Source organism: Barbus barbus (assembly GCF_936440315.1).
Source record: "Barbus barbus genome assembly, chromosome: 4".
Lineage (NCBI taxonomy): Eukaryota > Metazoa > Chordata > Actinopteri > Cypriniformes > Cyprinidae > Barbus > Barbus barbus.
In genome coordinates this window covers 36,995,196-37,018,984 of record NC_136732.1, presented here as the reverse complement: position 1 = coordinate 37,018,984, position 23,789 = coordinate 36,995,196, and the positions used below count along the sequence as shown (strand labels likewise).

At 38.1% G+C, this 23,789-nt stretch overlaps 1 protein-coding gene across 1 annotated transcript in view; it reads right to left on the bottom strand.

The window, feature by feature from the left end:
• The window catches only part of LOC306863001 (microtubule-associated serine/threonine-protein kinase 1-like), a 35,653-nt gene extending 13,059 nt beyond the window's left edge, over positions 1-22,594 (bottom strand). The window contains exons 1-15 of the mRNA XM_079406136.1: positions 22,349-22,594; positions 14,333-14,361; positions 9,594-9,679; positions 8,956-9,031; positions 8,799-8,868; positions 5,248-5,408; positions 5,077-5,152; positions 3,467-3,676; positions 3,245-3,346; positions 2,223-2,355; positions 2,069-2,136; positions 1,850-1,926; positions 1,147-1,355; positions 616-754; positions 201-333 (exon numbers count right to left, since the gene is read on the bottom strand). Coding sequence (XP_079262262.1) covers positions 201-333; positions 616-754; positions 1,147-1,355; positions 1,850-1,926; positions 2,069-2,136; positions 2,223-2,355; positions 3,245-3,346; positions 3,467-3,676; positions 5,077-5,152; positions 5,248-5,408; positions 8,799-8,868; positions 8,956-9,031; positions 9,594-9,679; positions 14,333-14,361; positions 22,349-22,387 — 1,608 coding nt within the window. The 5' untranslated portion in view covers positions 22,388-22,594. The remainder of the gene's footprint in view (positions 1-200; positions 334-615; positions 755-1,146; positions 1,356-1,849; positions 1,927-2,068; positions 2,137-2,222; positions 2,356-3,244; positions 3,347-3,466; positions 3,677-5,076; positions 5,153-5,247; positions 5,409-8,798; positions 8,869-8,955; positions 9,032-9,593; positions 9,680-14,332; positions 14,362-22,348) is intronic.
• Positions 22,595-23,789: the final 1,195 nt, after the last annotated feature.

Here is a 23,789-nt window from a genome sequence, read left to right as displayed (position 1 = left end):
GTTTGGAATAATTTTATAATGTCGTGAAGTTCTTGCTTACAGGCTTCATCAACACTTCATAAGTGACATTTTATCATAAACATGAATGTGCAAATTACATTTGTTATGATAAAAAATAACTCAATTAATTAAAATGTAGTTTTGTGGCTTTTTGACCATGACTATGTACAGAACATAATATTGTAAGTATTTCCTGGTACCTGTATATCCAGGAACTCCCTGGTGTCCTTCTCGATGTGTCCCTCGTACAGGTTTGTGGTGAGACTCATGAGACCCATTTTAGACAAACCAAAATCAGTGAGTTTAATGTGACCCATTGACGTGATCAGCAGACTGACGGAGAGACAGACGGAGATGATGTGAGACAGTCTCTACAGTAACACACAGCTGAGTGGCACTTCTGACATGCGTTTTAATTATATAACACAATCTGTCCAAATTAAAGGATTTCATTAATCTCACACAGGAAGTTCTGTATGTTATCGCCCAACAGATGGCAAATGAATCCCAGCAATCATTTAATTGACTGTACATGGTCACTTAGTAAATGACATGCTCCCTGCTATCGTCATTACATATAATTCAGAATTATTTTAACTGTTTTTGGCATATTACTTGTCAGGTTTGAGATCTCGGTGCACGATTCCATAGCTATGTATGTATTCGAGAGCCAGGACGGTTTCAGCGAAGTACATGCGTGCCATTTCCACGGGCAATGCTCCAATATTTTTTAGCAGTGTCGCGCAGTCGCCTCCTGAAACGAAACACAGATGAGATCTTGTTAACATCTCAGTTATTTCTCTTAAGACAACAAGACCAAAGCCTCCTGCTTCTCAGATGTTTCTCTTGAGAAAAAGACTCCAGTAATCTCGCACGTGTCTCCTGTTTCAGAAGAGATCTCAAACTGTGCTCAGATTTGCTCAAGATCCCCAACACAAACTCAGCCTTCTCTCATCAAATGATTTGAACTGCTATCCGCATTAATTTTATAGCCCTAGACTCTTACTGGAGTGACTCATCTGGGTCTGTTTTATTTCTCAGGCACTTTAAGAAAAACATCTGATAATTGATACCTGAAACATAACTGAGACCTCAATACAATCAATAAAGCTTTAAAAGAGCAATAAAAGTGTGTGCGTGTCTCACCCTCCACGTACTCCATGACCATACACAGGTGTCTTCTGCTCTCAAAGGAGCAGAACATGCTGACCACGAACGGGTTCTCGGCAAAGGTCAGGATGTCTCGCTCCACAAACGCCTGCTGTATCTGGTTCCTCAGAATCAGGTTCTGTTTGTTGATTTTCTTCATAGCGAAGCGCTGTCGCGTCTCCAGATGGCGGACCAGATACACCGCGCTGAGAAACACACATTATCTTCTGTCAGTATCTAAAACAACTGTGTGTTTGGTTTTTAGTAGATGCGTTTGTATCCACAGTGACGGTACTTGTAATGTTACATGGGACTACAACGAGTTACTTCCCAGGTTTGTGACGTCACAAACCCTGATAAACCCCGCCCCTAGGAACATACAACAAAGGGGGCGAGTTTAGCGAATCACAACACACTGGGGCACCTAACCTAATAGTAAATGAGGCAAGGATATAGAGTTACATTCAAGCTATTTTAAAGCATGAGAAAATTATTTTCAAAAGACAAAATATTTAAATATATCATTTTGATGATCAAAGATGCGTTTTAAGGGATAAAATATTTGACCACAGGGGGACTTTAACACATGTTAGACTGCACACCATAAACAATCAAGCCTAGAAAAAAACAGTCAACCACCCCTTTAAACTTTATATCCCCATTTAGATATTGAAGCAAACATGTGTGGGCGTTGGTTTACCCGTAGGCTCCATTGCTGATCAGTTTGATGGTCTGGAAATCTGCCTCTCCAGGTGGCTTCATGGGTTTTATCTTTCCCTGGAAAAGAGAAAAATCCCCTCAAACTCTTGCACAAGATGTTATCATCATCTTGTAAGAGACGCACAGACAATCATTTTCAGATTTCCTGGGGCTGTGTGTGTGTGTGTGTGTGTGTGTGTGTGTGTGTGAGTGTCCAGACCTCTGCGGAGTCGTCTGTCTCCGGTGTGACGGGCCCCTCGCTGTCGTAATGCTCTCGACTGGCCATCTCTAAAACACAGACGTGACAGTAGCTCAGTGATCTGCTGCTGTACTGGGATCAGTGCTGTGTGATTGTTGTGTGACTGTGGTCTCACCCTCCAGAGGGTCTCTGGTCAGACCCAGCTGACTGATGATGTATCGCGGGATGTCGGTCTTCATCAGGTGTCCTTCTTTAGCATGATCTTCAGCCGCCTCCAGAAGATGATAAAACTCTTCAGGGTTAAACTCCTGGAAAATGTGTCAGTGCAACATCTGTTAGTGTTGCAATGTGGTTGCTGGGATGTTTGGATTAGTTTTCAGTACGTTGCTATGCGGTTGCTGGGGTGTTTGGTTTAGTTTTTAGAATGTTGCTATGTGGTTGCTGGGGTGTTTGGTTTAGTTTTCAGTACGTTGCTATGCGGTTGTTGGGGTGTTTGGTTTAGTTTTTAGAATGTTACTATGTGGTTTCTGGAGTGTTTGGAACAGATTTCAGCGTGTTGCTATGCAGTTGCTGAGGAGTTTGGAACAGATTTCAGCATGTTGCAATGCAGTTGCTGAGGTGTTTGGTTTAGTTTTTAGAATGTTGCTATGAGGTTGCTAGGGTGTTTGGAATAGTTCTCTGCATGTTGCTGTATGCTGTTTCACTCTGAAATAAGTCATAAATGCAGTACAAGTTCAGTTGGGTTCAAGCGGCATTATTGTTTGGCTGAGGATCAGCACTAGGGTTCAGTTTCTGTGATAGTCTAAAACTAAAGTTGAATTAAACTGAACATTTGTAATTTGCTGAAGTATATGAACACACTCTCATTTTGAGAGCATCTCTATAATGAACGGTTCATGTGGTTTAATCCTGGAGAAGCACAGAAACATTTCCAAATGAGTTTTTCAGGCAGTTAATCACAAAAGGTCAATGATAACAGCAGCGCACTCACAGCTCCCAATTTAAATGCTAATGCAGGTTCGACTCGGCTCTCTTCTTTTGTGTGTTTTGCAATGATTCTTATTTAAAATACTTTTCTGAAGTAGGAGTGAAAACTGGAAAACATCAGGCTTGTGTTGTTGGTGTCCAGAGGGGTTTGAAGCATCGTGTTATCTGACAAATGGATAAAAGAACAAGCAAAAGAAAGCATTTTCTCACCAAACACTCCAAAAGTCGAGCAGGTCGAGCAATGATGAAGAGGAGTTTCTTCACCAACTCAGTGACGAAGGTCAACTCTGAACTCTCTGACCGCTTATAAGCCTGAGAGACACAAAGACAGAGAAACACAAGCTAAATTATATTTCATTACTTCTTCACATTACATTAAATGGACCGTTCTTGGCGGGTTTAATGAGATCACAGGTTTGATGATGAACTCACATCGTCCAGAAGTTTCTCCAGGTTCTCCTGCAGCTCAAAGAAGTAGATGGACGTGATGAGACCCTCCTTAGATTTGTTCAGGCAGTCTCTGGACAGCTCAATGATCTGGTGGTGGATAAAGCTCAGGACCCCATCGGCCAGCGGCAGAACGCTCTCGGGACAATATGAGTGCATGAAATCACACAACCTGCCCTCCATCTGCGCCGTGGCCTGACAAGAACAAATGATTTAATATTTTATAATAATTCGCCGAGACCAATATTTTAAAACTACTACTAATTAGTGTTGTCAAACGATTAATCGCGATTAATTGCATCAAAAATAAAAGTTTTATCTATATAATTGATATTATATATAAACATTTTCAATGTATAAACGTAACATTTTTTCTTAAATATATACATGCATGTGTGTGTATTTATATATACATAATAAATATACACAGTACACACACATATATTATGTAAACAAAAACTTTTATTTTGGATGTGATTAATCCTTTGACAGCACTATTAATGATGATACCTAACAATAATGTTATTATAACTATTATTATTATTAGAAAGCATTTTGTAATAAATTAATTATCCACCATTATTATTACTAGTAGTAGTAGTAGTATTTCTAGATTATAAATTTATTACAACATGCTTAATCGGAAATAATAGTAATAATAATAATAATAATAATAATAAAACGAATTTTAAATATTCTAGATTTTTTTTAAATAACTATAATAATAATAGAATGTAAATAATTATTCTACAAGTTATTTCTATTAAGTATTTTAATAATAAATACTACTATTTTTATTACAGAATAGTTAATATTAAGTAGATGTTAAAAATATAAGTATATTTAATATATTTATAAGTGTATATACAGTATATATATATATATATATATATATATATGATAGTATATTTAATTTAACATTTGATGTTTGATAGATAGTTGTGCAAAGCAAGATTATATATTAAAATTTTTTAGAAAGTGATTTAATTTTGATTTCTTATCTCTACTCTGTCAATTACTCCAGTCGTCCTCAGTTAACCTGATGCTGTTCTGACCATATAAATGTGTTTATCTCACAGCAAACTGAGAGACAGACACCAGACACCACTGAGAGCCTGTGTGTGTGTGTGTGTGTGTGTGTGTGTGTGTGTGTGTGTGTGTGTGTGTGTGTGTGTGTGTGTGAGAGAGAGAGAGAGAGAGCGTGAGTGTGAAAATCAATACAGTTTCCCATAAGATGGCTAATGTTAGAGAAGAACGTCACGTGACGAGGCTCATGAATTACACTCACAGCAAAACGTTACTGCTCAGATGTTGCTGATTTACAGTAACTTAACTAACTAAGATTAATAAATGCTATATAAGTATTGTTAATGTTAACTTATATTGTTAACTAATGTTTCCAAAGAAAACTTCATTGTAAAGTGTTACCATAAATAATTATAGATATTACAATATTTAGATTTTTTATATTAACGTATAATTATATTAACATTATTCTAGAATCTGTTCAGTATTTTTGTGTGTTCACAATTGGACAGGTGTGAGAAACAGGTAGTCGGATGCTGTGGTGTGAGACAGGTGTGTGTGTGTGTTACCTTAGGGAAACGCTCCCTGTAAACATGATTCATCATGATGATCTCATTGTCATAGCAGGAGTGAGAGCGACCCGGACTGAACACACAACAGAGAGAGAGAGTTAAACACAACCACTGCAACACACACACCTGAGCGTAAGTGTGTGAGTGTGTGCGTGTGCCTTTGTAGACCTGAGGCTGCGTGAGCGGGGTCTTATGTGGGGTGAACAGCGTCCCCCGTCATCGTCAGTGATGCTCTCTGTGCTGCCAAAGTGTTTGGACAGGAAGTGCAGCTCGTCCATGGTGGGTTGAGACGGCAGCTGGTGCAGACGCTCCTGAGACGAGCTGGAGGACTGCAATAAACACAGACATTAAACACATTTAAACTCAGACAGAGTGAAGGCAAGAACAGGCTGTAAATTATCTGGAAGCATCGGCTCCAGTCCCTAGTGAGCCGCCTACACAGACAGCATTTTAAGGGAACGTAGATGCAGTCCTAACATGAAGACTGCTTTAAACGTCAATCAGCACAATAATGCTTTCTTAATTAAAATTACAAGAAAAACCAACAAAGCAAAAAAACCACTTCATTATAGCAATAACATAGCGAAAAACTAAATCCTAAATAAATAAAACTATAATTTATTTACATAATAAAGTGCACTTTATATCTCAGAGTAAAAGCTGATTACCTAAGCATTACATGTTTAGGCTTGCAAATGAAAAAATCCTATAAATAGCAAATCATTTGTTTTTAACCGTGTAAAGAAAACCTTATGTCAGGGTTCTGTCACTTCGGTCTAGTTTATTCATGGTTTTGTGACGGAGCCCTGACAATCCCTTCTTGTCTTGTTTTCTGGTGAGCGCGCGGCTTCGAGTGTGCTCGAGCTGCGCGCTCTCTTGTCTCTTGTCTCCTGATGCCGGCTCCACCCAAGCTGCTTGCCCTGATGCCGGCTCCACCCAGGCTGCTTGCCCTGATGCCGGCTCCACCCAGGCTGCTTGCCCTGATGCCGGCTCCACCCAGGCTGCTTGCCCTGCCGGCTCCACCCAAGCTGCTTGCCCTGATGCCGGCGCCGCCCAAGCTCCTTGCCCTGCCGGCGCCACCCAAGCTCCTGGCTCTGCCATCTGCGCTCAAGCTCCTTGCCCTGCCAGCACTGCCCAAGCTCAAGCTCCTGGCCCTGCCGGCGCTGCCCAAGCTCCTTGCTCCACCCTTGCTTCCTGTCCTGCTGGGGCCACCCTTGCTGCCTACCAAGCTGCTGGTCCCGCTCTGGCCTCCTGCCGGGGTTCCAGAGGCGCAGAGCCCGCCTGGTCCGTCCCTCCAGCTCCACCCTGGCCCTCAGCCAGGTCTCCTGAACGGCTGGAGCCCCACTGGTCCGTCCCTCCAGCTCCACCCTGGCCCTCAGCCAGGACTCCAGAACTGTTGGAGCCTCCCTGGCTCAACCCTCCCGTCCCACCCTGGACCATCCTAAAGACTTCCTGGGCTTAGTTACTGGCACTGGCTTGGCTTCCCTACCTCCCTCCCACACTTCCTTGTCTCTGTGTTTTGACCCCTGTCTGTCTTGTGTTCTCAGGTTTGTACTAGTCTTGTCTTTTGTCATGTTCCTGTCTTGTTTTTGTTGTCCTCATTAGGGACGCCAGGTGGCGTCCCTTTGGGGGAGGAGTAGTGTCAGGGTTCTGTCACTTCGGTCTAGTTTATTCATGGTTTTGTGACGGAGCCCTGACACTCCCTTCTTGTCTTGTTTTCTGGTGAGCGCGTGGCTTCGAGTGTGCTCGAGCTGCACGCTCTCTTGTCTGCGTGCTCTGTTTCATGTTGGGGCGTGGTGTTTGGATCCCGGCACTCTTGTCTTGTTCAGACTCTGTTCTGGTTTCGTGTCGGGGTTCGGACACTCCAGGTTTGTTCTTGCTGGGGAGCGTGCGATTTCGAGTTAGATCGGGCAGTGCGCTCCTCTGTCCTCTGTGTGTGTGTTTTGTTCGGCACGCGGTTCGGTTCCGGCCGCGTGCTTTCTCGTTTTGTTTAGTTCCGTGTTGCACGCAGCTGGTTTTTTTTCACTGGCTGCGTGCTTTCATGTTTGTTTTTTGTGAGCACGCGGCTTATGAGTCTTCTCATTAGCTGCGTGTTCGTGTCCTGTTTTGCACATGGCTAGTGATTTGTTTTGCTGGCCATGTGCTTGTGTTTTTGTTTTGTTTGAGCACATGGCTGGTCTTGTTTAGTTCTATGTGCCATGTGCTCTCGTCAATTGTCTTGACCCCACCCACCTTGTTTCCTGATTATTGGTTAATTTGCCCCACCTGTTACCTCATTACCCTCCTCATTTGCTCCCTTTATAATCTCCTTGTGTTTTCAGTCCTGGGCCAGTTCGTCGTCGTATGTCCCTGTCGTGTGCTGATCCTGCCTTGCCTTGTCGTGCCCTGCCCTGTCCTGCCTTGCCAAGCCTGCCAGCTGTCCTGTTTTTCCCCTAACGGGTTAGTTTTGGTTGGTTTTGTTTATTTTTATTATTAATAAAAGCCCATTCTCTGCAGTACTGAGTCCTCGCCTCATCCTCTCTCCCCACAACCCTGACACCTTAATATACGGCATACCTTAATTAATCTTCAAAAGTTCACTAATTGTGACCATTAGAAAAAAGCTTAATTTCATATTTGAGCTGTTGTAATTTTTTCTAACAAAAATTAATGTTTCAGATATGATTTAAATGACAGTAAACTCAAATCATTGACCTTGTTTTGTTTGTTTGTTGTTTTTAATGTTATATACAAATAAATAAAATACAAATACAACAAAATAAATGAAAACAAACTTTAAAAAATAAAATAAATTAATATAAAAGAAATAATGAATGAAACTTTTAAAATAAAATTAAAAAGAGTAAAAGAAGCTTCATAAATAAATGAATAAATAAAAATAAAGAGAAACTTTAAAATTCAACAAATAAATACAAATAATAAATAAACGAAAGAATGAACCACGTAAAAAAAATAAAACCCCTTATAATAAGAAACAAATACGACTAAATAACACTTTAAACAACTATTTATAAATAAAAACAAACAAAAATAAATAAACTGAAGGAATGAAATAAACTTTACAATATAGATAAATAAATACAAATACAAGAAAAAATAAAGAAGCTTAATCATTGACCTTGGTTTAAAAAAAAATATGTTAATAATAATTTAGCAACATGCTAAATGATATGTACTGTATATCACATAATACAATATTAAATAATATAATAAATATTTTTAGACTATTGATTACAAAGCATTTTTATATGAATATACTAATTATTATTATTTATTACAAAACAAATTTATATAATATAAAATAATATAATAACTATTATTATTTACTTCAAAACTATTTATTCCAAATTACTTTTATATAGTAAGTATTATTCATTATAATATATTCCTTTATTTGATATAATATAAAATATAATATAACTATCTAGACATTAAAAAAGTTACTAAATTAACTGAAATTTAAAAATGAAAATGGAAACTAAAAATAAAAATTCATAAATATTTATAAAACTATAATAGCATATAAAAAATACTAAACTAACCCTGTCTCTGACTGTACAGCTGAACACAGTCTTCTGCTACGTTCACTGCTCATAAATGCGTCACAAACGTGTCACAGCTGAATCTCTGAAGTGCATCTGATGCGTGTTGTCATCAGACGTCTCTAGATCAGTTGTGACGCACATCTGTGCCTGTGTTCACATGAGAAACTCTCTTACCGTTGAGCTGGGAGTATTTGTCCCATAGCCAGAAGATGGAAGAGACGCCAGCGACCAGCGACGCCCATCCCTGCACAGACAACAGTACAGAAGCTGCATTAACAGCAGCTAAGGGTTTATGTTACACTTCCACTCTGAAGTGTGTGTGTTTGTTTACCGTCTTGAAGAAGCGAAGGAGAAATGTGCCGGAGTGCTGGGAGAGAAGTTTCGAGGGCTGTCCAGAGGACTACTTCCTATGTGGACAGGAACAACAAATGGCACTCAATTACGAACAAAACTCAATCACTCAAGAAAAGCGTATCACTGAGTCTCCCTGAGTCCCAATGTACATACTAAGGGGAAGTCGTGGCTTAATGGTAAGAGAGTCAGACTCGTAACCCAAAGGTCGCGGGTTCGAGTCTCAGGTCTGGCAGGAATTGTAGGTTGGGGGAGTGAATGTACAGCACTCTCTCCACTCTCAATACCATGACTTAGGTGCCCTTGAGCAAGGCACTGAACCCCCAACTGCTTCCCGGGTGCCACAGCATAAATGGCTGCCCACTGCTCCGGGTGTGTGTTCACGGTGTGTGTGTGTTCACTGCTGTGTGTGTGCACTTTGGATGGGTTAAATGCAGAGCACGAATTCCGAGTATGGGTCACCATACTTGGCCGTATGTCATGTCACTTACATACTTATACTATCGTAGTAGTAATTTTCAATACTATTTAGGGCAGATAGGATGGATCGTATGCACATTGGGACATTCTGTGAGCAGAATGCATCAGCATCTGTAAATAAGTGTTTTGGCCTCTCACCGATGTGTCCTGGTAACGGGGAATGTGGGCGGGGCAGAGTCGGGGAGGTGGAGGTCAGAATCAAACTCTTCCGGTTACTGCGGCAACTGCACACACACAAACAGAGAATTCATCCGTTTAACAATATTAATAAAACATCTAAAGAACATCAAACATGAGACAATCAGAGGAAATAAAGAAAACGCTAAAAATCAGCACAATACACCATTGCTAAAATAAAATTAAAAAAATTATAAATAAAAATAAATACAAAATAAAATACATAAATAATACAAAACAAACAAATGAAACAATTAATGAAAGAAAAATAAATGCATTTTAAATAAACAAATTACACAAAAACTTGAAAAATTAACATTTAAAAAATGTAAAATGAATTAATGAACGAATAAATAAATACCGAAAGAAACCTTAAAAAAATAAAATAACACAAATTAAAAAAGAGTGTAAAAGAAACTAATAAAATTACTTTAAAATTGAACAAACAAATAAATAAATAAATACATTAAAAATGAAATGATAAAAATAAATAAAACTCAATAATAAAATACAAATGAAAAACAAATAATAATAAATGAAATTAAAAATATTTATAAATGTATAAAAAAATTAACTGAAAATGAAAGAAACTACCTAAATACTAATAAAAATACATAATATATAAATAAATGTAAATAAATAAACTTAGAAAATAAACACACATAAAATAAATGTAAAAACAAAAACATCACCTCACTCAACAACAAATACAACCAACTGCCCATTCCAAACACTAATGATTAAAAGGAATAATTTATTTTAAGGATGAATTGTTTTCCATCATCAGATGTCTTGATAATATAAGATTATGTTTAGACTAAATCACAACAGAGCCGAGAACAGAGAAACTGCTGGCTGTGTGTGTGTGTGTGTGTGTGTGTGTGTGCCCTGCAGTAGAACAAGAGCGATACAGAAAACTCTATTTCTACAGCCATCAAGTCAAGTCAGCATGAACTGGCGCTCTGAAGAAACACAGAGACACTCTGGACAAGAGACATACAGATAAACACAGAGAGAGAGAGAGAGAGAGAAAGAAAGAAAGAGTGAGAGAGAGAGAGAGAGAGAGAGAGAGAGAGAGAGAGAGAGAGAGAGCTAAAGGAGGAGAGAGTAAAAGAGAGACACTTCATACACCTTGAGTGACTGTATGAGAGCCACTGCACACCATTACAGTGTGTGTGTGTGTGTGTGTGTGTCAGGCTTTATTCATTGTGAGCAGTGAATGTCCCCACAAGGAAAGTAAAAGTTGAGCTGAAAAAATGCCTATTAAACAGACTAAATAAAGCCTTATTGATTTCATTTATAAATCAAAATCCCAAAAGCAACATTTGATCTTTTTAATTTGATCACAGACTGACAAAATGAAGATGACATCCTGACAGAGCACATGTTGAGTAGCTAATGGAGCACTAGTAAACACACACACTCACTCACACACACACACACATGCATACACACATACACACATAGACGTCATCCTAATTAAAAGCACAGTATCTCTATTAAAGACACAGCGCCCCTTCTAAACATTTGCTTCCAGAAGCTTTACTCTCACTGTTCCTCAGTGGAGGAATGACCTCCACAAACCTCTAACACATCTCAAATCTCATCTTTTGAGGAACGTTTATTTGTTAATCTCTCAGTCATCATTGTATTGCATTACATTATAGGTTTTGATCATCAAACTAAGCATCTTTCTAAGACATTTTATTGAGAGATTTAGAGTGACAACTGATATTTATATCATTTTATATAAGTATCTGCTATACTTTTATGAAGACCTCATTGATTTACAAGCTATCAGAATCCCATCTTACCTTTTGGCCAATATCGGCACCAAATTGCATATTTTTGCTCAGTTTGGGGCTCTGAATAAAACTGAGCTGTTTTTTCCTCTATATTTTCTCTATATGAGACAAAGTGCACCAACAAAAAAGCCTAATGTATAAAATATGATACTCAAAAAAAAAAAAAAAAAAAAAACTTAAAATTAACTGTTCCTTAAAAAAATTAAATAAAACAAAATAAAAATTCAGTCAATTATTTAATATGTCAGAGTTAAAAGCACGGTAAACCTCTCTTAAAGAGACAGTACCTCCTAATATCAACATTCAAAAACAACAACTATTTAGACATTTTTAGTTTCATCATGGAGGGTTTAAGACAAAAACTACAAGCTAATAGATCAATTATTCACCAACGCATTCAAACGATCAACAAGTCATTTACAAAACAAAAAGGTTTGCAGTACTAAAAACACTATTACTAAATTACTATTGCTAAAAACACTCAACACAAAAAGGAAATGTAGTTCATTTTGAGTCATAGTTATTGGCTCAAATACACAAGATGAACAATTTCATTCAATTCAATCAAACTCCATATTAGACACACTATACACATGACATATCATATGAAATCGGATGCATTACAGTTTTTCTCGTTTGCTAAAACACTATAACCAGGCTTTTGAACAAAAATTTCAAAACCATAATGCAGTAATGTGTATATTTGTACTTTTGAAATGGACATGTGGCATACATAAGAAGTGCAGCCTTCTGCATTTCAGTACAGTAAATGTCATCCAAACTGTTGTTCCCATAGTTTACATCAGGTAATGCTAACAGAGTGCACTGTTATATTGACAACATGACTAAGCATTTTGCCCATCTTGTTTGTGAACAATGACACAAGGACATCAGGCATGCGAGAGGATTTTACCCCTGCTGCCTGGCCAGGGCCAGTATAGCCTGTGATGCTGAAGAGGTTCATTAGCCTGTCCCAGACCAAAGACGGGATACTGGGGCAGAATAATTATTTTTGTTGTTTGTGAGTGTTGTTTACTCTACAGTACATTAAATTGTACCACAAGCAACACTTATTACCGTTTTTTGTAGCATTGCTTTGAATTTATCTCATCAGTGTATAAACTGTGTTGTAGTGTATGTGTTTTTGACTGTTTGTGTGTCATGTCTGAGAGCAAAGTTTGGTTTTTGAGCAAGATTGAGTTGTTTTGAGTGGATAACTTCAATTTGACCTGAATATAGGAAGTTTGGGGAATTGAGTTAGAAGTTATGGATTCGTGTTTACTGTTTTGAGAATACGAGGCATAGTTTCAAGAAATGTGTTTAAGCAATCGAGAAAAACTGTAATCACAGCATTTACTGACTCGCTACACTAATGATGCCACTCAGTTAGTGTGTCACAGGCTGCAGGTAAACAGTGACCTCAGCCACATCCTCATGTGCAGAAAAACACATTTAAAACAGATTTTAAAACCATTTCACCTTTTAGTGCGACGAAACACACCGCCCTGCATGACTGAGAGCACAAAGCAGCTGAACGTTCAGAAACATGCAGCGTGAATCACAAACATCATCAGACGGAGAGCGCTCAGACTGTCTGCACACTGGAAAATAGAGCGCATAGGGGAATTCTGGGTAACATCTCGAGGGCAGCGGATGAGACCAAGACGAGCATTAAAAGAGGGGAGCAGGTGCAGCAAGATGCCATTGAGTGTGTGTGTGTGTGTGTGTGTGTGTGTGTGTGTGTGTTTAAAAGCATAAGTGCAATATGCTTTTTCCCAGAGGTCACGGTGATATAACTGAGATTCACGGAAAAAAGTGAATGAGAGTGAAAACAGAAAGCTTTTCGAGAAATGGACAGAGAGACGGAGAAAGATAAATAAACCTGACAAAGAAAGACAGGTTGAGTCGCAGTTAATATACCGGTAGTTAACTATCACTAAAACTAAAAGCATTTTCGTTACTTGAAATAACATAAATGTTAACTGAAATAATGCAACTTATTTCAGCTAGTTGCTAAGACAAAATTTCTCATTTTAATTTAGTTTAACTTGAATCACTAAAACTATATAAATCTTAAAACAATGTTAACTGAAATAAAATATACTCCAAAACCTTAAACTTATTTTATTTCTGCTAACTGCAAACACAGCATTTCCTATTTCTGTTCAATTTAACTCAAAATCCCTAAAACTAAATAAACCTTAAAAAACATTTTTATTACTACAAATAAAAAAGGTAAACTGAAATAAAACTAAATATATATATATATATAAAAAATACTTATTTTATTTCAGATAGATGCAAATACAACATTTCTCATTTTTTAAAACTAATAAATTCAAATTTAATAAATTTAAAAATCAAAACAAACAAAAAAACTATATAGACATAAAACTAAAACTAAAACTTCCAAATTAACATTACTAGAAGAGTAAAAACAAATACAAGTTTAATTGTAAAATACATATACATTATGTTGGTATATATTTACTGCTAAATATTTATAATAATTTCAATATTATTAAATGATTTAGTAGGATTTTTCACTATTAAAATAAAGTTTTCAATGTTTTAACGTACAGTACAAATGACCAAAACACACAACAAAATGACTAAACCTTCGACTAAAGCAAAAACAGAAAAATAAAATCTAATTCAAAATATTTACACATACTATAATAATATCTCAGTGATATTAAAACAACACTAGGCTGAGTTTGTACTGCAAACAAAATTAAGCCATATGAAAATTTACCACAGCAATCTCTAAAATACCACAGTTAATACACTTATCGTCGAGAGGTAACTACTCTGTAGCTTTGTACCTCCAGTCCAAATAAAACATGTAAATGAAGCATTTATTTATCTATTTATTATGACTGAAAAGAGACTCACCTGCTGTTTTTACGGGGCAGAGGAAGATCCTTCTGGGCCGAAGACAGAGAGACAAGAGAAAAGAGAGAGAGAAAACAGAGATCAGACAGGATAAACTCACACTTATGCATATCATTAAATTAGATTAGAAATATCAGAGTAAAGGCTATTCAAAATTCATTCAAAATTTTCACACGTTAAAAAATAAATACGACCTCATGTTATGTCAATCACGTTTAAGGTCATAGTACACACAGTCTTTCCGTTTTTGTGTATTCCCCATCCTTTCCTATCAAAGTGTATGCTACGGATGCGAAAACGCAGAAAATCGAATCTGATCCTAATTTGTTTTTGATGGACGAAAGGTTCGGAGGCAGTGTGCAAACTTTATTTACACAACATGAGGTCATATTTATTTTTTAACGTGCGAAAATTACGAATTTAAGGTCCTTGCACACTGAGACCAAAGTTTTTCCATTTTTTTGCATTTCCCATCCTTTCCTATCAAAATGCATGTAACAGATGCGAAAACGCAAAGAAATCAAACCTGATCCTAATTTTTTTTTGATGGACGAAAGGTTCGGAGGCAGTGTGCAAACTTTATTTACACAACATGAGGTCATATTTATTTTTTAACGTGCGAAAATTACGAATTTAAGGTCCTCGCACACTGAGTCCGAAGTTTTTCCATTTTTTCGCATTTCCCATCCTTTCCTATCAAAATGCATGCTACAGATGCGAAAACGCAAAGAAATCGAACCTGATCCTAATTTTTTTTGATGGATAAAAGTTTCATGATTGACAACGTGAGGTCGTATTTATTTTTTAACGTGCAAAAATATCAGATGAAAATTACGAATTTAAGGTCCTCGCACACTGAGTCCGAAGTTTTTCCATTTTTTCGCATTTCCCATCCTTTCCTATCAAAATGCATGCTACAGATGCGAAAACGCAAAGAAATCGAACCTGATCCTAATTTTTTTTGATGGATAAAAGTTTCATGATTGACAACGTGAGGTCGTATTTATTTTTTAACGTGCAAAAATATCAGATGAAAATTACGAATTTAAGGTCCTTGCACACTGAGTCTGAAGTTTTTCCATTTTTTCGTATTTCCCATCCTTTCCTATCAAAATGCATGCTACAGATGCGAAAACGCAAAGAAATCGAACCTGATCCTAATTTTTTTTGATGGATAAAAGTTTCATGATTGACAACGTGAGGTCGTATTTATTTTTTAACGTGCAAAAATATCAGATGAAAATTACGAATTTAAGGTCCTTGCACACTGAGTCCGAAGTTTTTCCATTTTTTCGTATTTCCCATCCTTTCCTATCAAAATGCATGCTACGGATGCGAAAACGCAAAGAAATCGAACCTGATCCTAATTTTTTTTGATGGATAAAAGTTTCATGATTGACAACGTGAGGTCGTATTTATTTTTTAACGTGCAAAAATATCAGATGAAAATTACGAATTTAAGGTCCTTGCACACTGAGTCTGAAGTTTTTCCATTTTTTCGTATTTCCCATCCTTTCCTATCAAAATGCATGCTACAGATGCGAAAACGCAAAGAAATCGAACCTGATCCTAATTTTTTTTGATGGATAAAAGTTTCATGATTGACAACGTGAGGTCGTATTTATTTTTTAACGTGCAAAAATATCAGATGAAAATTACGAATTTAAGGTCCTTGCACACTGAGTCTGAAGTTTTTCCATTTTTTCGTATTTCCCATCCTTTCCTATCAAAATGCATGCTACAGATGCGAAAACGCAAAGAAATCGAACCTGATCCTAATTTTTTTTGATGGATAAAAGTTTCATGATTGACAACGTGAGGTCGTATTTATTTTTTAACGTGCGAAAATTTCAGATGAAAATTACGAATTTAAGGTCCTTGCACACTGAGTCCGAAGTTTTTCAATTTTTTCGTATTTCCCATCCTTTCCTATCAAAATGCATGCTACGGATGCGAAAATGCAGAAAATCGAACCTGATCCGAATTTTTTTTGACAGATAAAAGTTTCATGATTGACACAACGTGAGGTCGTATTTATTTTTTAACGTGCGAAAATTTCGGACGAAAATTTCGGACTTAAGGTCATTGCAATCTGAATCCGAAATTTTTGCATGCGTTTTTCCGTTTTTTCGTATTCCCATCCTTTCCTATCAAAATGCATGCTACGGATGCGAAAACGCAGAAAATCGAACCTGATCCGAATTTTTTTTTGACGGACGAAAGGTTCGGAGGCAGTGTGCAAATGTGATTTACACAACATGAGGTCATATTTATTTTTTAACGTGCGAAAATTTCGCACAAAAATTTCGGGCTCAGTGTGCAGTGACCTTCAGTGTACAAGGTTTCTGTGTGTGACAAATTTTTAGGATTACGAATATGAAAAAACGCATATGAAAATTTCAGACTCCGTGTGCAGAGATCTTAAGCCTCATAAAGAAAGAGGCACAAACACACTTCACAAGCAGAACCATCTGACAAAAAGAATGACTTAAATGATAAAATAATGTGAAAAAATAAATGAGAAGCTATTTAATATGGATTTGAAGAGTGTGAATGCCACTGAGTTTGTATTTGAAAACAGTTTGGCACATGATTTTAGCAACATGCTGGACACGACGCAGATGTGATGGTTTGTTGGGTTTCTGTGGATGAATCACACTGGAACAAACAAACTGTTCTGGCAGCGCTCCCGTCCTTCAATTCTCTCTGCTTGAACACATAATCCACTCTCATTCTTCTTTCTGACAGACTCTCTGTCTCTCTGAGAGACTCCACCAGAAATTAAGCATACGTTCATTCAGACACAGACAAACAGGACGTACATGTTAAACACATTCAACCAAACAAAACCATTCCGTTTACTACGTTCATGTTCTTGAAGTTAATAATTTGGCTTTGCATGTTAGTAAAGAACTTCATCCCATCAATCACGCTCCAAGCCCCGCCCTCTAAAGACATCTCAGCCAATCCAAAGTCAGCTGGCTAAAAAAAGCACTCTCAGTTTTAGCCAATTATAGTTGAGCATAGTAATAGAATATGTTAATAAGAGACATTTCATGCATGTTACACTCTTAAAAATAAAGGTGCTTCAAAAGGTTCTTCAAGCGATGCCATAAAATAAAAATTTTTGCTTCCACAAAGAACCATTCAGTCAAAGGTTCTTTAAAGAACCTTGTCTTTCTTACCGTTTTATAATCTGAAGAACCTTCTTTCGTCACAAGGAACTTTTGTGAAACAGAAAGGTTCTTCGGATGTTAAAAGCTCTTTATGGAACCATTTAGACAAAAAGGTTCTTCTATGGCATCATGAAGCACCTTTATTTTTAAGAGTGTATTCAACAAAAAGTTGTCTCTGAGCAGCTCGATACAAGCAGCTCAGATGTCCTTGGACATTGATGTGCTTTCACAATTAACAATGTGCCTCATTTTACAACATTCACACTGGAAACCAAATCCACGAGAAACACAATCTAGAGACGAAACCTGTCAAAACATGTCAACCGCAAAAAACACAATTCATTTTGCATAAAGAAATGAAAGCCTTATTTCAGGACCAGTGAGATATTGAGGCATTATTTTGAGGACAATTGAACACAGATTTGAACAGCTACAACAAAACAAACCAAGAATAATCCAATGTTTCGTCATATAAAAGCTCAATATTTTTGTCGTGACGTATTGTTTTTTTTTTTTTGTCGTGACGTATTGTCAAGTATGGTGACCCATACTCGAAATTGGTGCTCTGCGTTTAACCCATCCAAGTGCACACACACAGCAGTGAGTAGTGAACACACACACACACACACACCGTGAACACACACCCGGAGCAGTGGGCAGCCATGCTGCGGCGCCCGGGGAGCAGTTGGGGGTTCGGTGCCTTGCTCAAGGGCACCTCAGTCGTGGTATTGAGGGTGGAGAGAGCGCTGGACATTCACTCCCCCCACCTACAATCCCTGCCGGCCGGGGACTCGAACCCGCAACCTTTCGATTAAGAGTCCGACTCTCTAACCATTAGGCCACGACGATATTGATTTCTGACATTAAAAAATGAAAAGTGTGTATCAGAGGTGTTGTATTTTTAGCTGTATTATTACTCAGCAGCAGAAGCCGCTCACTTTGTAACGACTAACTGATCAAACGCCGCATCTCTGCGCTCTGGTCGGCCGTCAGCTCACGTATTGATCCTCAATAAAAGCATGTGTATCCATGACAACAGTGTTAGTGTGCTGCTGACTCGTCCCGTGAATAATCGCTCCTGAGGATCAAGCTTCATCGACTGAGTTTAAACTCACTCTGACCGACCCGTCGGGTCAATTACACTGTAACTAACCTGAGAGATCACTCACCCAAGGGCATTACAGCACACATAAACATTCACAGAGCTGCACCAAACACTTTCTCCTGCATCATTCTGCTTCTAATGTAGCTCACTATACAGTGAGTATAAAATGTGAAAACCATGTCAGAGCAATTCCACTTTTCATAAACATGATGGTCGAAGAAGATATTTCACTAAAATATTCATATTTAATAAAGATGTGCAAGCTACATGCAAACGAGCAGCATGCAGGACTTTTTCCTAGCATTTCCACATTTCAGGAATAAAAATAATGGAGCGTCTATTTACACTAAGTGCAAATAGCCTGCCTTGTTGGCAAAGGCTATTTACAGTAACTCCGCCCACCAAGGTGTGATTGGGTTGATCAACCCTAAAAAAAAGACGCCAATTGAACATCATTTTGAGTGGTGTAGATGGTAAGGCGCATGCTTTTTGACACAATCGACCCGAGTTCGAGCCCATCTTTTACCGAACTTTTTTTCTCCCTTTTCAAATCTCATACCGCATCGGAAAGGCATGTATTTTCAATCAAAAATAAGGAAATAATCAAAAAGTTGAAAATAAAAGTATCGGGTAGGGTTAGGGTAGGAGTAGGGAGGGCTTTATTGTCCCAATAAGGTGGCATCCATTTAATAATTTGAATTAAAATTATAATTTACACTCAATACGTCATTATCGCGTACTGTTTTATAATGTACTACAATACTGAGGTGCAGTTTTCCACGTAAAGCAACAGAAGGCTGCAGATCATCTCTAGTTTCTCTGAAGACAGACACTCGTGCTGCCTGTTTGTTTCACTGTGACTCACGTGTTTAATTTTAGACAGTAATTGAGTTTCCTTCTTTAAATGATGTAAAAGCTTCCCAGAAACCCCGTGGAGAAGAGCAGCCCGGTAAACGCATGCAGACAGATGGTAGCCGATCGAGAACAAGCTGCCAAACTCTGAGCAGAGATCAGCCGAGCAAAAGCACTTCAGCTGCGGTAATGAAGCGTTCACTCCATCCGTCAGCCATATACTCAACACAGAGATGCTCTTAAACATTACAGTTATGAGTCATGAGATATAATATCACAATATCATAACTGGAAAACACATTTGATCATTTTAACGTCAATAAATTGTAAAAATCTGAAAATGAACTTCATGTCAGTCCCTCATTGAGAAGTTCTGCTCTTTATAAACATCCTGAGCAGGCTCGTTTTCTTCAAAAAATATTTACTTCTATTATATTATACTTCTCTTTTTAATTCGGGCTGAATAGAGTCTGATCACAGTGGATTTATAATTCTAGATGATCCGTCTGAATGATGACGGGCTGAAGAAGCAGTCTGAGCAGTAATGAAATGGCACTATCTGGGCCTCCTGCCCGCCGATTGGTGCAAACCCATCATTTCCTGCGCCAGCCCCATAATCTGAGCCTCATTAACCTAAGAGCGCCCCGGTGCCAGCATCCGCAAAACAGCCCCTGAGTTATCGCTGCGCCTTCATTTTCGGGATTTCCTCTGACTGTTTTTACTAATGGCTCTGCGCATCAGGAGAAAACGTGCATTGGACGCCTTCAGTAATTAAACGACAGACTTCCAGAAATTTGCTGGAGTCTGCGTCACAGCGAAAATCGACAGTTTTGAGGGTCAACGACAGAGACTAACACCGTTGAGCTCCGAAATTGACAAATGCATGTCAAATATGATGAAAAAAAATGAAACTTAAGTCTAATTTAGAGCCACATGCATGCACCTAAAACCCTCCTGCATCAGCTCTTAATATGTATGCAAGACCCCGCTGCATGATGGGAGTGGCCTTTGACCTCTGAGACAGTGTGTTGCACCATATGGCAGCAACAGTGCAGCGGAGCGGGGAGGGGTGTTAACTAATGAGTGTGTGTAAGCGTGATGAACGGGACAGACCCGAGGGACAGGAAAATTCGTTGAGGGCAATTATTTTCACACCAAGCAAAAAATATGTCACGTTTGAAACACATTTAAACAAGATGCCAAGCAATTATATTTTGCATGAATGAATTCTATTATTAGGAGCATTGTGTTTTTTTTGCACTGTGACATTGTCATGAAAACAATGAAACCCATTTCACCTCAGATAATGTGGCTGTTTACAGAAAGATGAATGTTTGCATTGTCTAAAAATGCATGTGCATGTTGGTTATATTCATATTTTGATACAATGTATTCTGAGACTTCATGAGTGACTCTCCACTGATGACTCTCTGTGTGTGTGTGTGTGTGTGTGTGTGTGTGTGTGTGTGTGTGTGTGTGTGTGTGTGTGAGAGAGAGAGATATCATATCAGACCGTTTAACTCATTGTGCAACTCTAGATACAGAAGCGGTTTCTGATGTTTACACACACACACACACACATTTGTCCCGACAAAGCAGTATATTCTGATAAACCCCACTGAACACACACACACATGCACATATCTCATCATCGCAGATCAGAAATCCTCAGTATTGAAGAGGCTGAATTATTTTCACCTTACAAATAGTCTCAGATGCCATATATAAAAATGCCACAAAACGAAAATCACATTTAAATACCATGGTATTTACATGCTACTTCAAAGAAATCCATATTATTGCCAGTGTTCAAAAACATGGTATTATTATTAATAAATGTCCCCTTCATTTGCCATGGTATTTCAAACAATACAATTTCCCATTGGTTAGTTCTTATGTGGACCAGATATCAGCAGCAACAATACCATGGTATTTTTGATACAAACCTTAGTACTGATTGTTTAGGCATATTGGGCCAAAAACCACAGTATTGCCATGTTACATGTCTAGAAAACATGGTATTACTACAGTATATTGTACAGAAAAACATGCCAATAGCATGTTGATATACTACATGAAATGATACGGTACTCCAAAGAATACCACCCCTCATTGGTTAGACTGTCCTTATGTGGCCCATTCAGAGAATAACAGTAGTAATACCATGATATTTTTGATCTATACCATAGTAATTAATGTTTACCATATTCATATACTATATTACTTCAAGGCAATTCAAAGAATATCATGGTGATACCCCATTAATGGACAAAAACCATTATAATGCCATGGTACATATCAAGAAAACATGGTATCACTATAATCCATGTTCAAAAACACATTAATACCATGGTACTGAACAATTACCACATTCATTTACCATGGTATTCCAAAGAATACCACTCCCCACTGTTTACACTGTCTCTATGTAGTAATGGGAGTATCAGATAGCAATACCATGGTATTCTTGATAGTGCTGAATGTTTAAAAACATGTTACTTCAAAGAATACCATGGTATTACCTCAATGCATAGCCAAAAGCACAATATTATTAAATACTGGAAAACATGGTTATACTATAGTACTTGTTTACAAAAACACACTAATAGCATAGCATGGTACTGAAGGATTACCATGTCCATTTACCATGGTATTTCAAAGAATACCACCCCCCACTGGTTACACTATCCTTACGTGGTCCAATCAGATCAGAATACCATGATGTACCATAGTAATGAATGTTTACCATGTTAAAACACCATGTTAATTCAAGGTACTTGAAAGAATACTATGGTATCTCCAGTCTCCGTGGCCCGAGACCCTACTATGACCCTGGTCCAGTCCAGAGCCACAGAGCTGGTGTTAGAGGGGTGCATGTCTGACCTGGAGCCGCCTGCGCCGGATTATTCCCGAGTCGTCCATGTCGAGATCAGGGGAGAAGAGCTCAGTGCGCTCGCATCCACCGGGACACCGTAATCCGGATCATACCGGAGGCTGGAGGGGGCTTCGCGACGCTCGCGTCCCGCAGAAGAAGACCGAGCGCTGGATGTGACGTCATAAAGGACCGTGCGCGAGATCAACACGAGTGACACGACGCGTCCGCTTCTTTCAGTATCACCCCCTCCCTCCCTCTCTCTCTCTCTCTCTCTCTCTCTCTCTCATTCATGTCATCCTCTCTGTCTCCGGGATGTTTAACTGTCTCCTCCTCTCATCAACACATTGATGCATCGGGGCGTTTTATTCATTTATTACTCATTACGCATGTTATGTTGGGATATTTGGTGCATAGCATAGCCCCTGCCTCAAATATTATGGAAATAAAAAAAAAAAGGGGGGGGGGGGGGGGGGGGGGGTCTATACTATAGGGGTCAAAATAGAACTTTAATAAAATAAGTAAATAAATAAATTGTATTATTTACAAATGACAATTGTAGCTCTAGACAGTTCCCTATGGCAGTAATACAGTTGTCTGATTGATTTTATGGTCTCAAGCATTCAGAAATCACGCAAAAGAAAACCAAACTATGATAAAACCATGGTTAATTTGTGTAAGGGTTGTGATGTCCGCATGTTTTTTGTTAAAGAAATTATAGAAGCTGTGTTATCTATAGCAAAAAGGTGGCCAAAAATGAAAGATTAAGTGGATATTTGAATGAAATGTTTGGTCAATAGCCTATTAAACAAGGACTTGATCGTCCTGTAACTATAACAGCAGCAATTACCAGGCCTTTGGCTCCCTTCGCAGGCATTTGTAATAACATGTAATGTACATAAATTGTTTATTTTGTATTTGCCTACATTATGTATTTTAACAGTGTTACTCGATGAAACCATATAATTAATTAACCAATCATTATTGCCTCATTGTTTTTATATAATCCATTTTAAGTCATTTTAAAGGCTATTGTTGGCTTAGGTCTGTTTTTATAACAAAACAAATTAGGCCTATTACTTATTTGTAAATGTGTTATTTGAAGTAACAAAACCATGGTTAATTTGCGGCTAACGTGGCCACAAGAACAATCTTTTTTTATTGTATTAGTGTTAAAACTACTGAACCATTGCACTGCTGAACCATTGTGAAATATTGAGCATATTTGCATAACATATGGTCACTGGTGACATCACTCATCCGTACAGGAAAACCGGACAAACGCTGCGCTGGGATCAGTCTGACAGGCCTGATCCGACTGATCCCATACAGCAGCGCTCCCAGATGCTGTTTACAACACACTGGATGACACACAGCAACAGATTTCTGTCACACATGCCGAGAATGTCACAATAGCATGCTAACATGCTACCCCCACAATTTTAGCAGCAT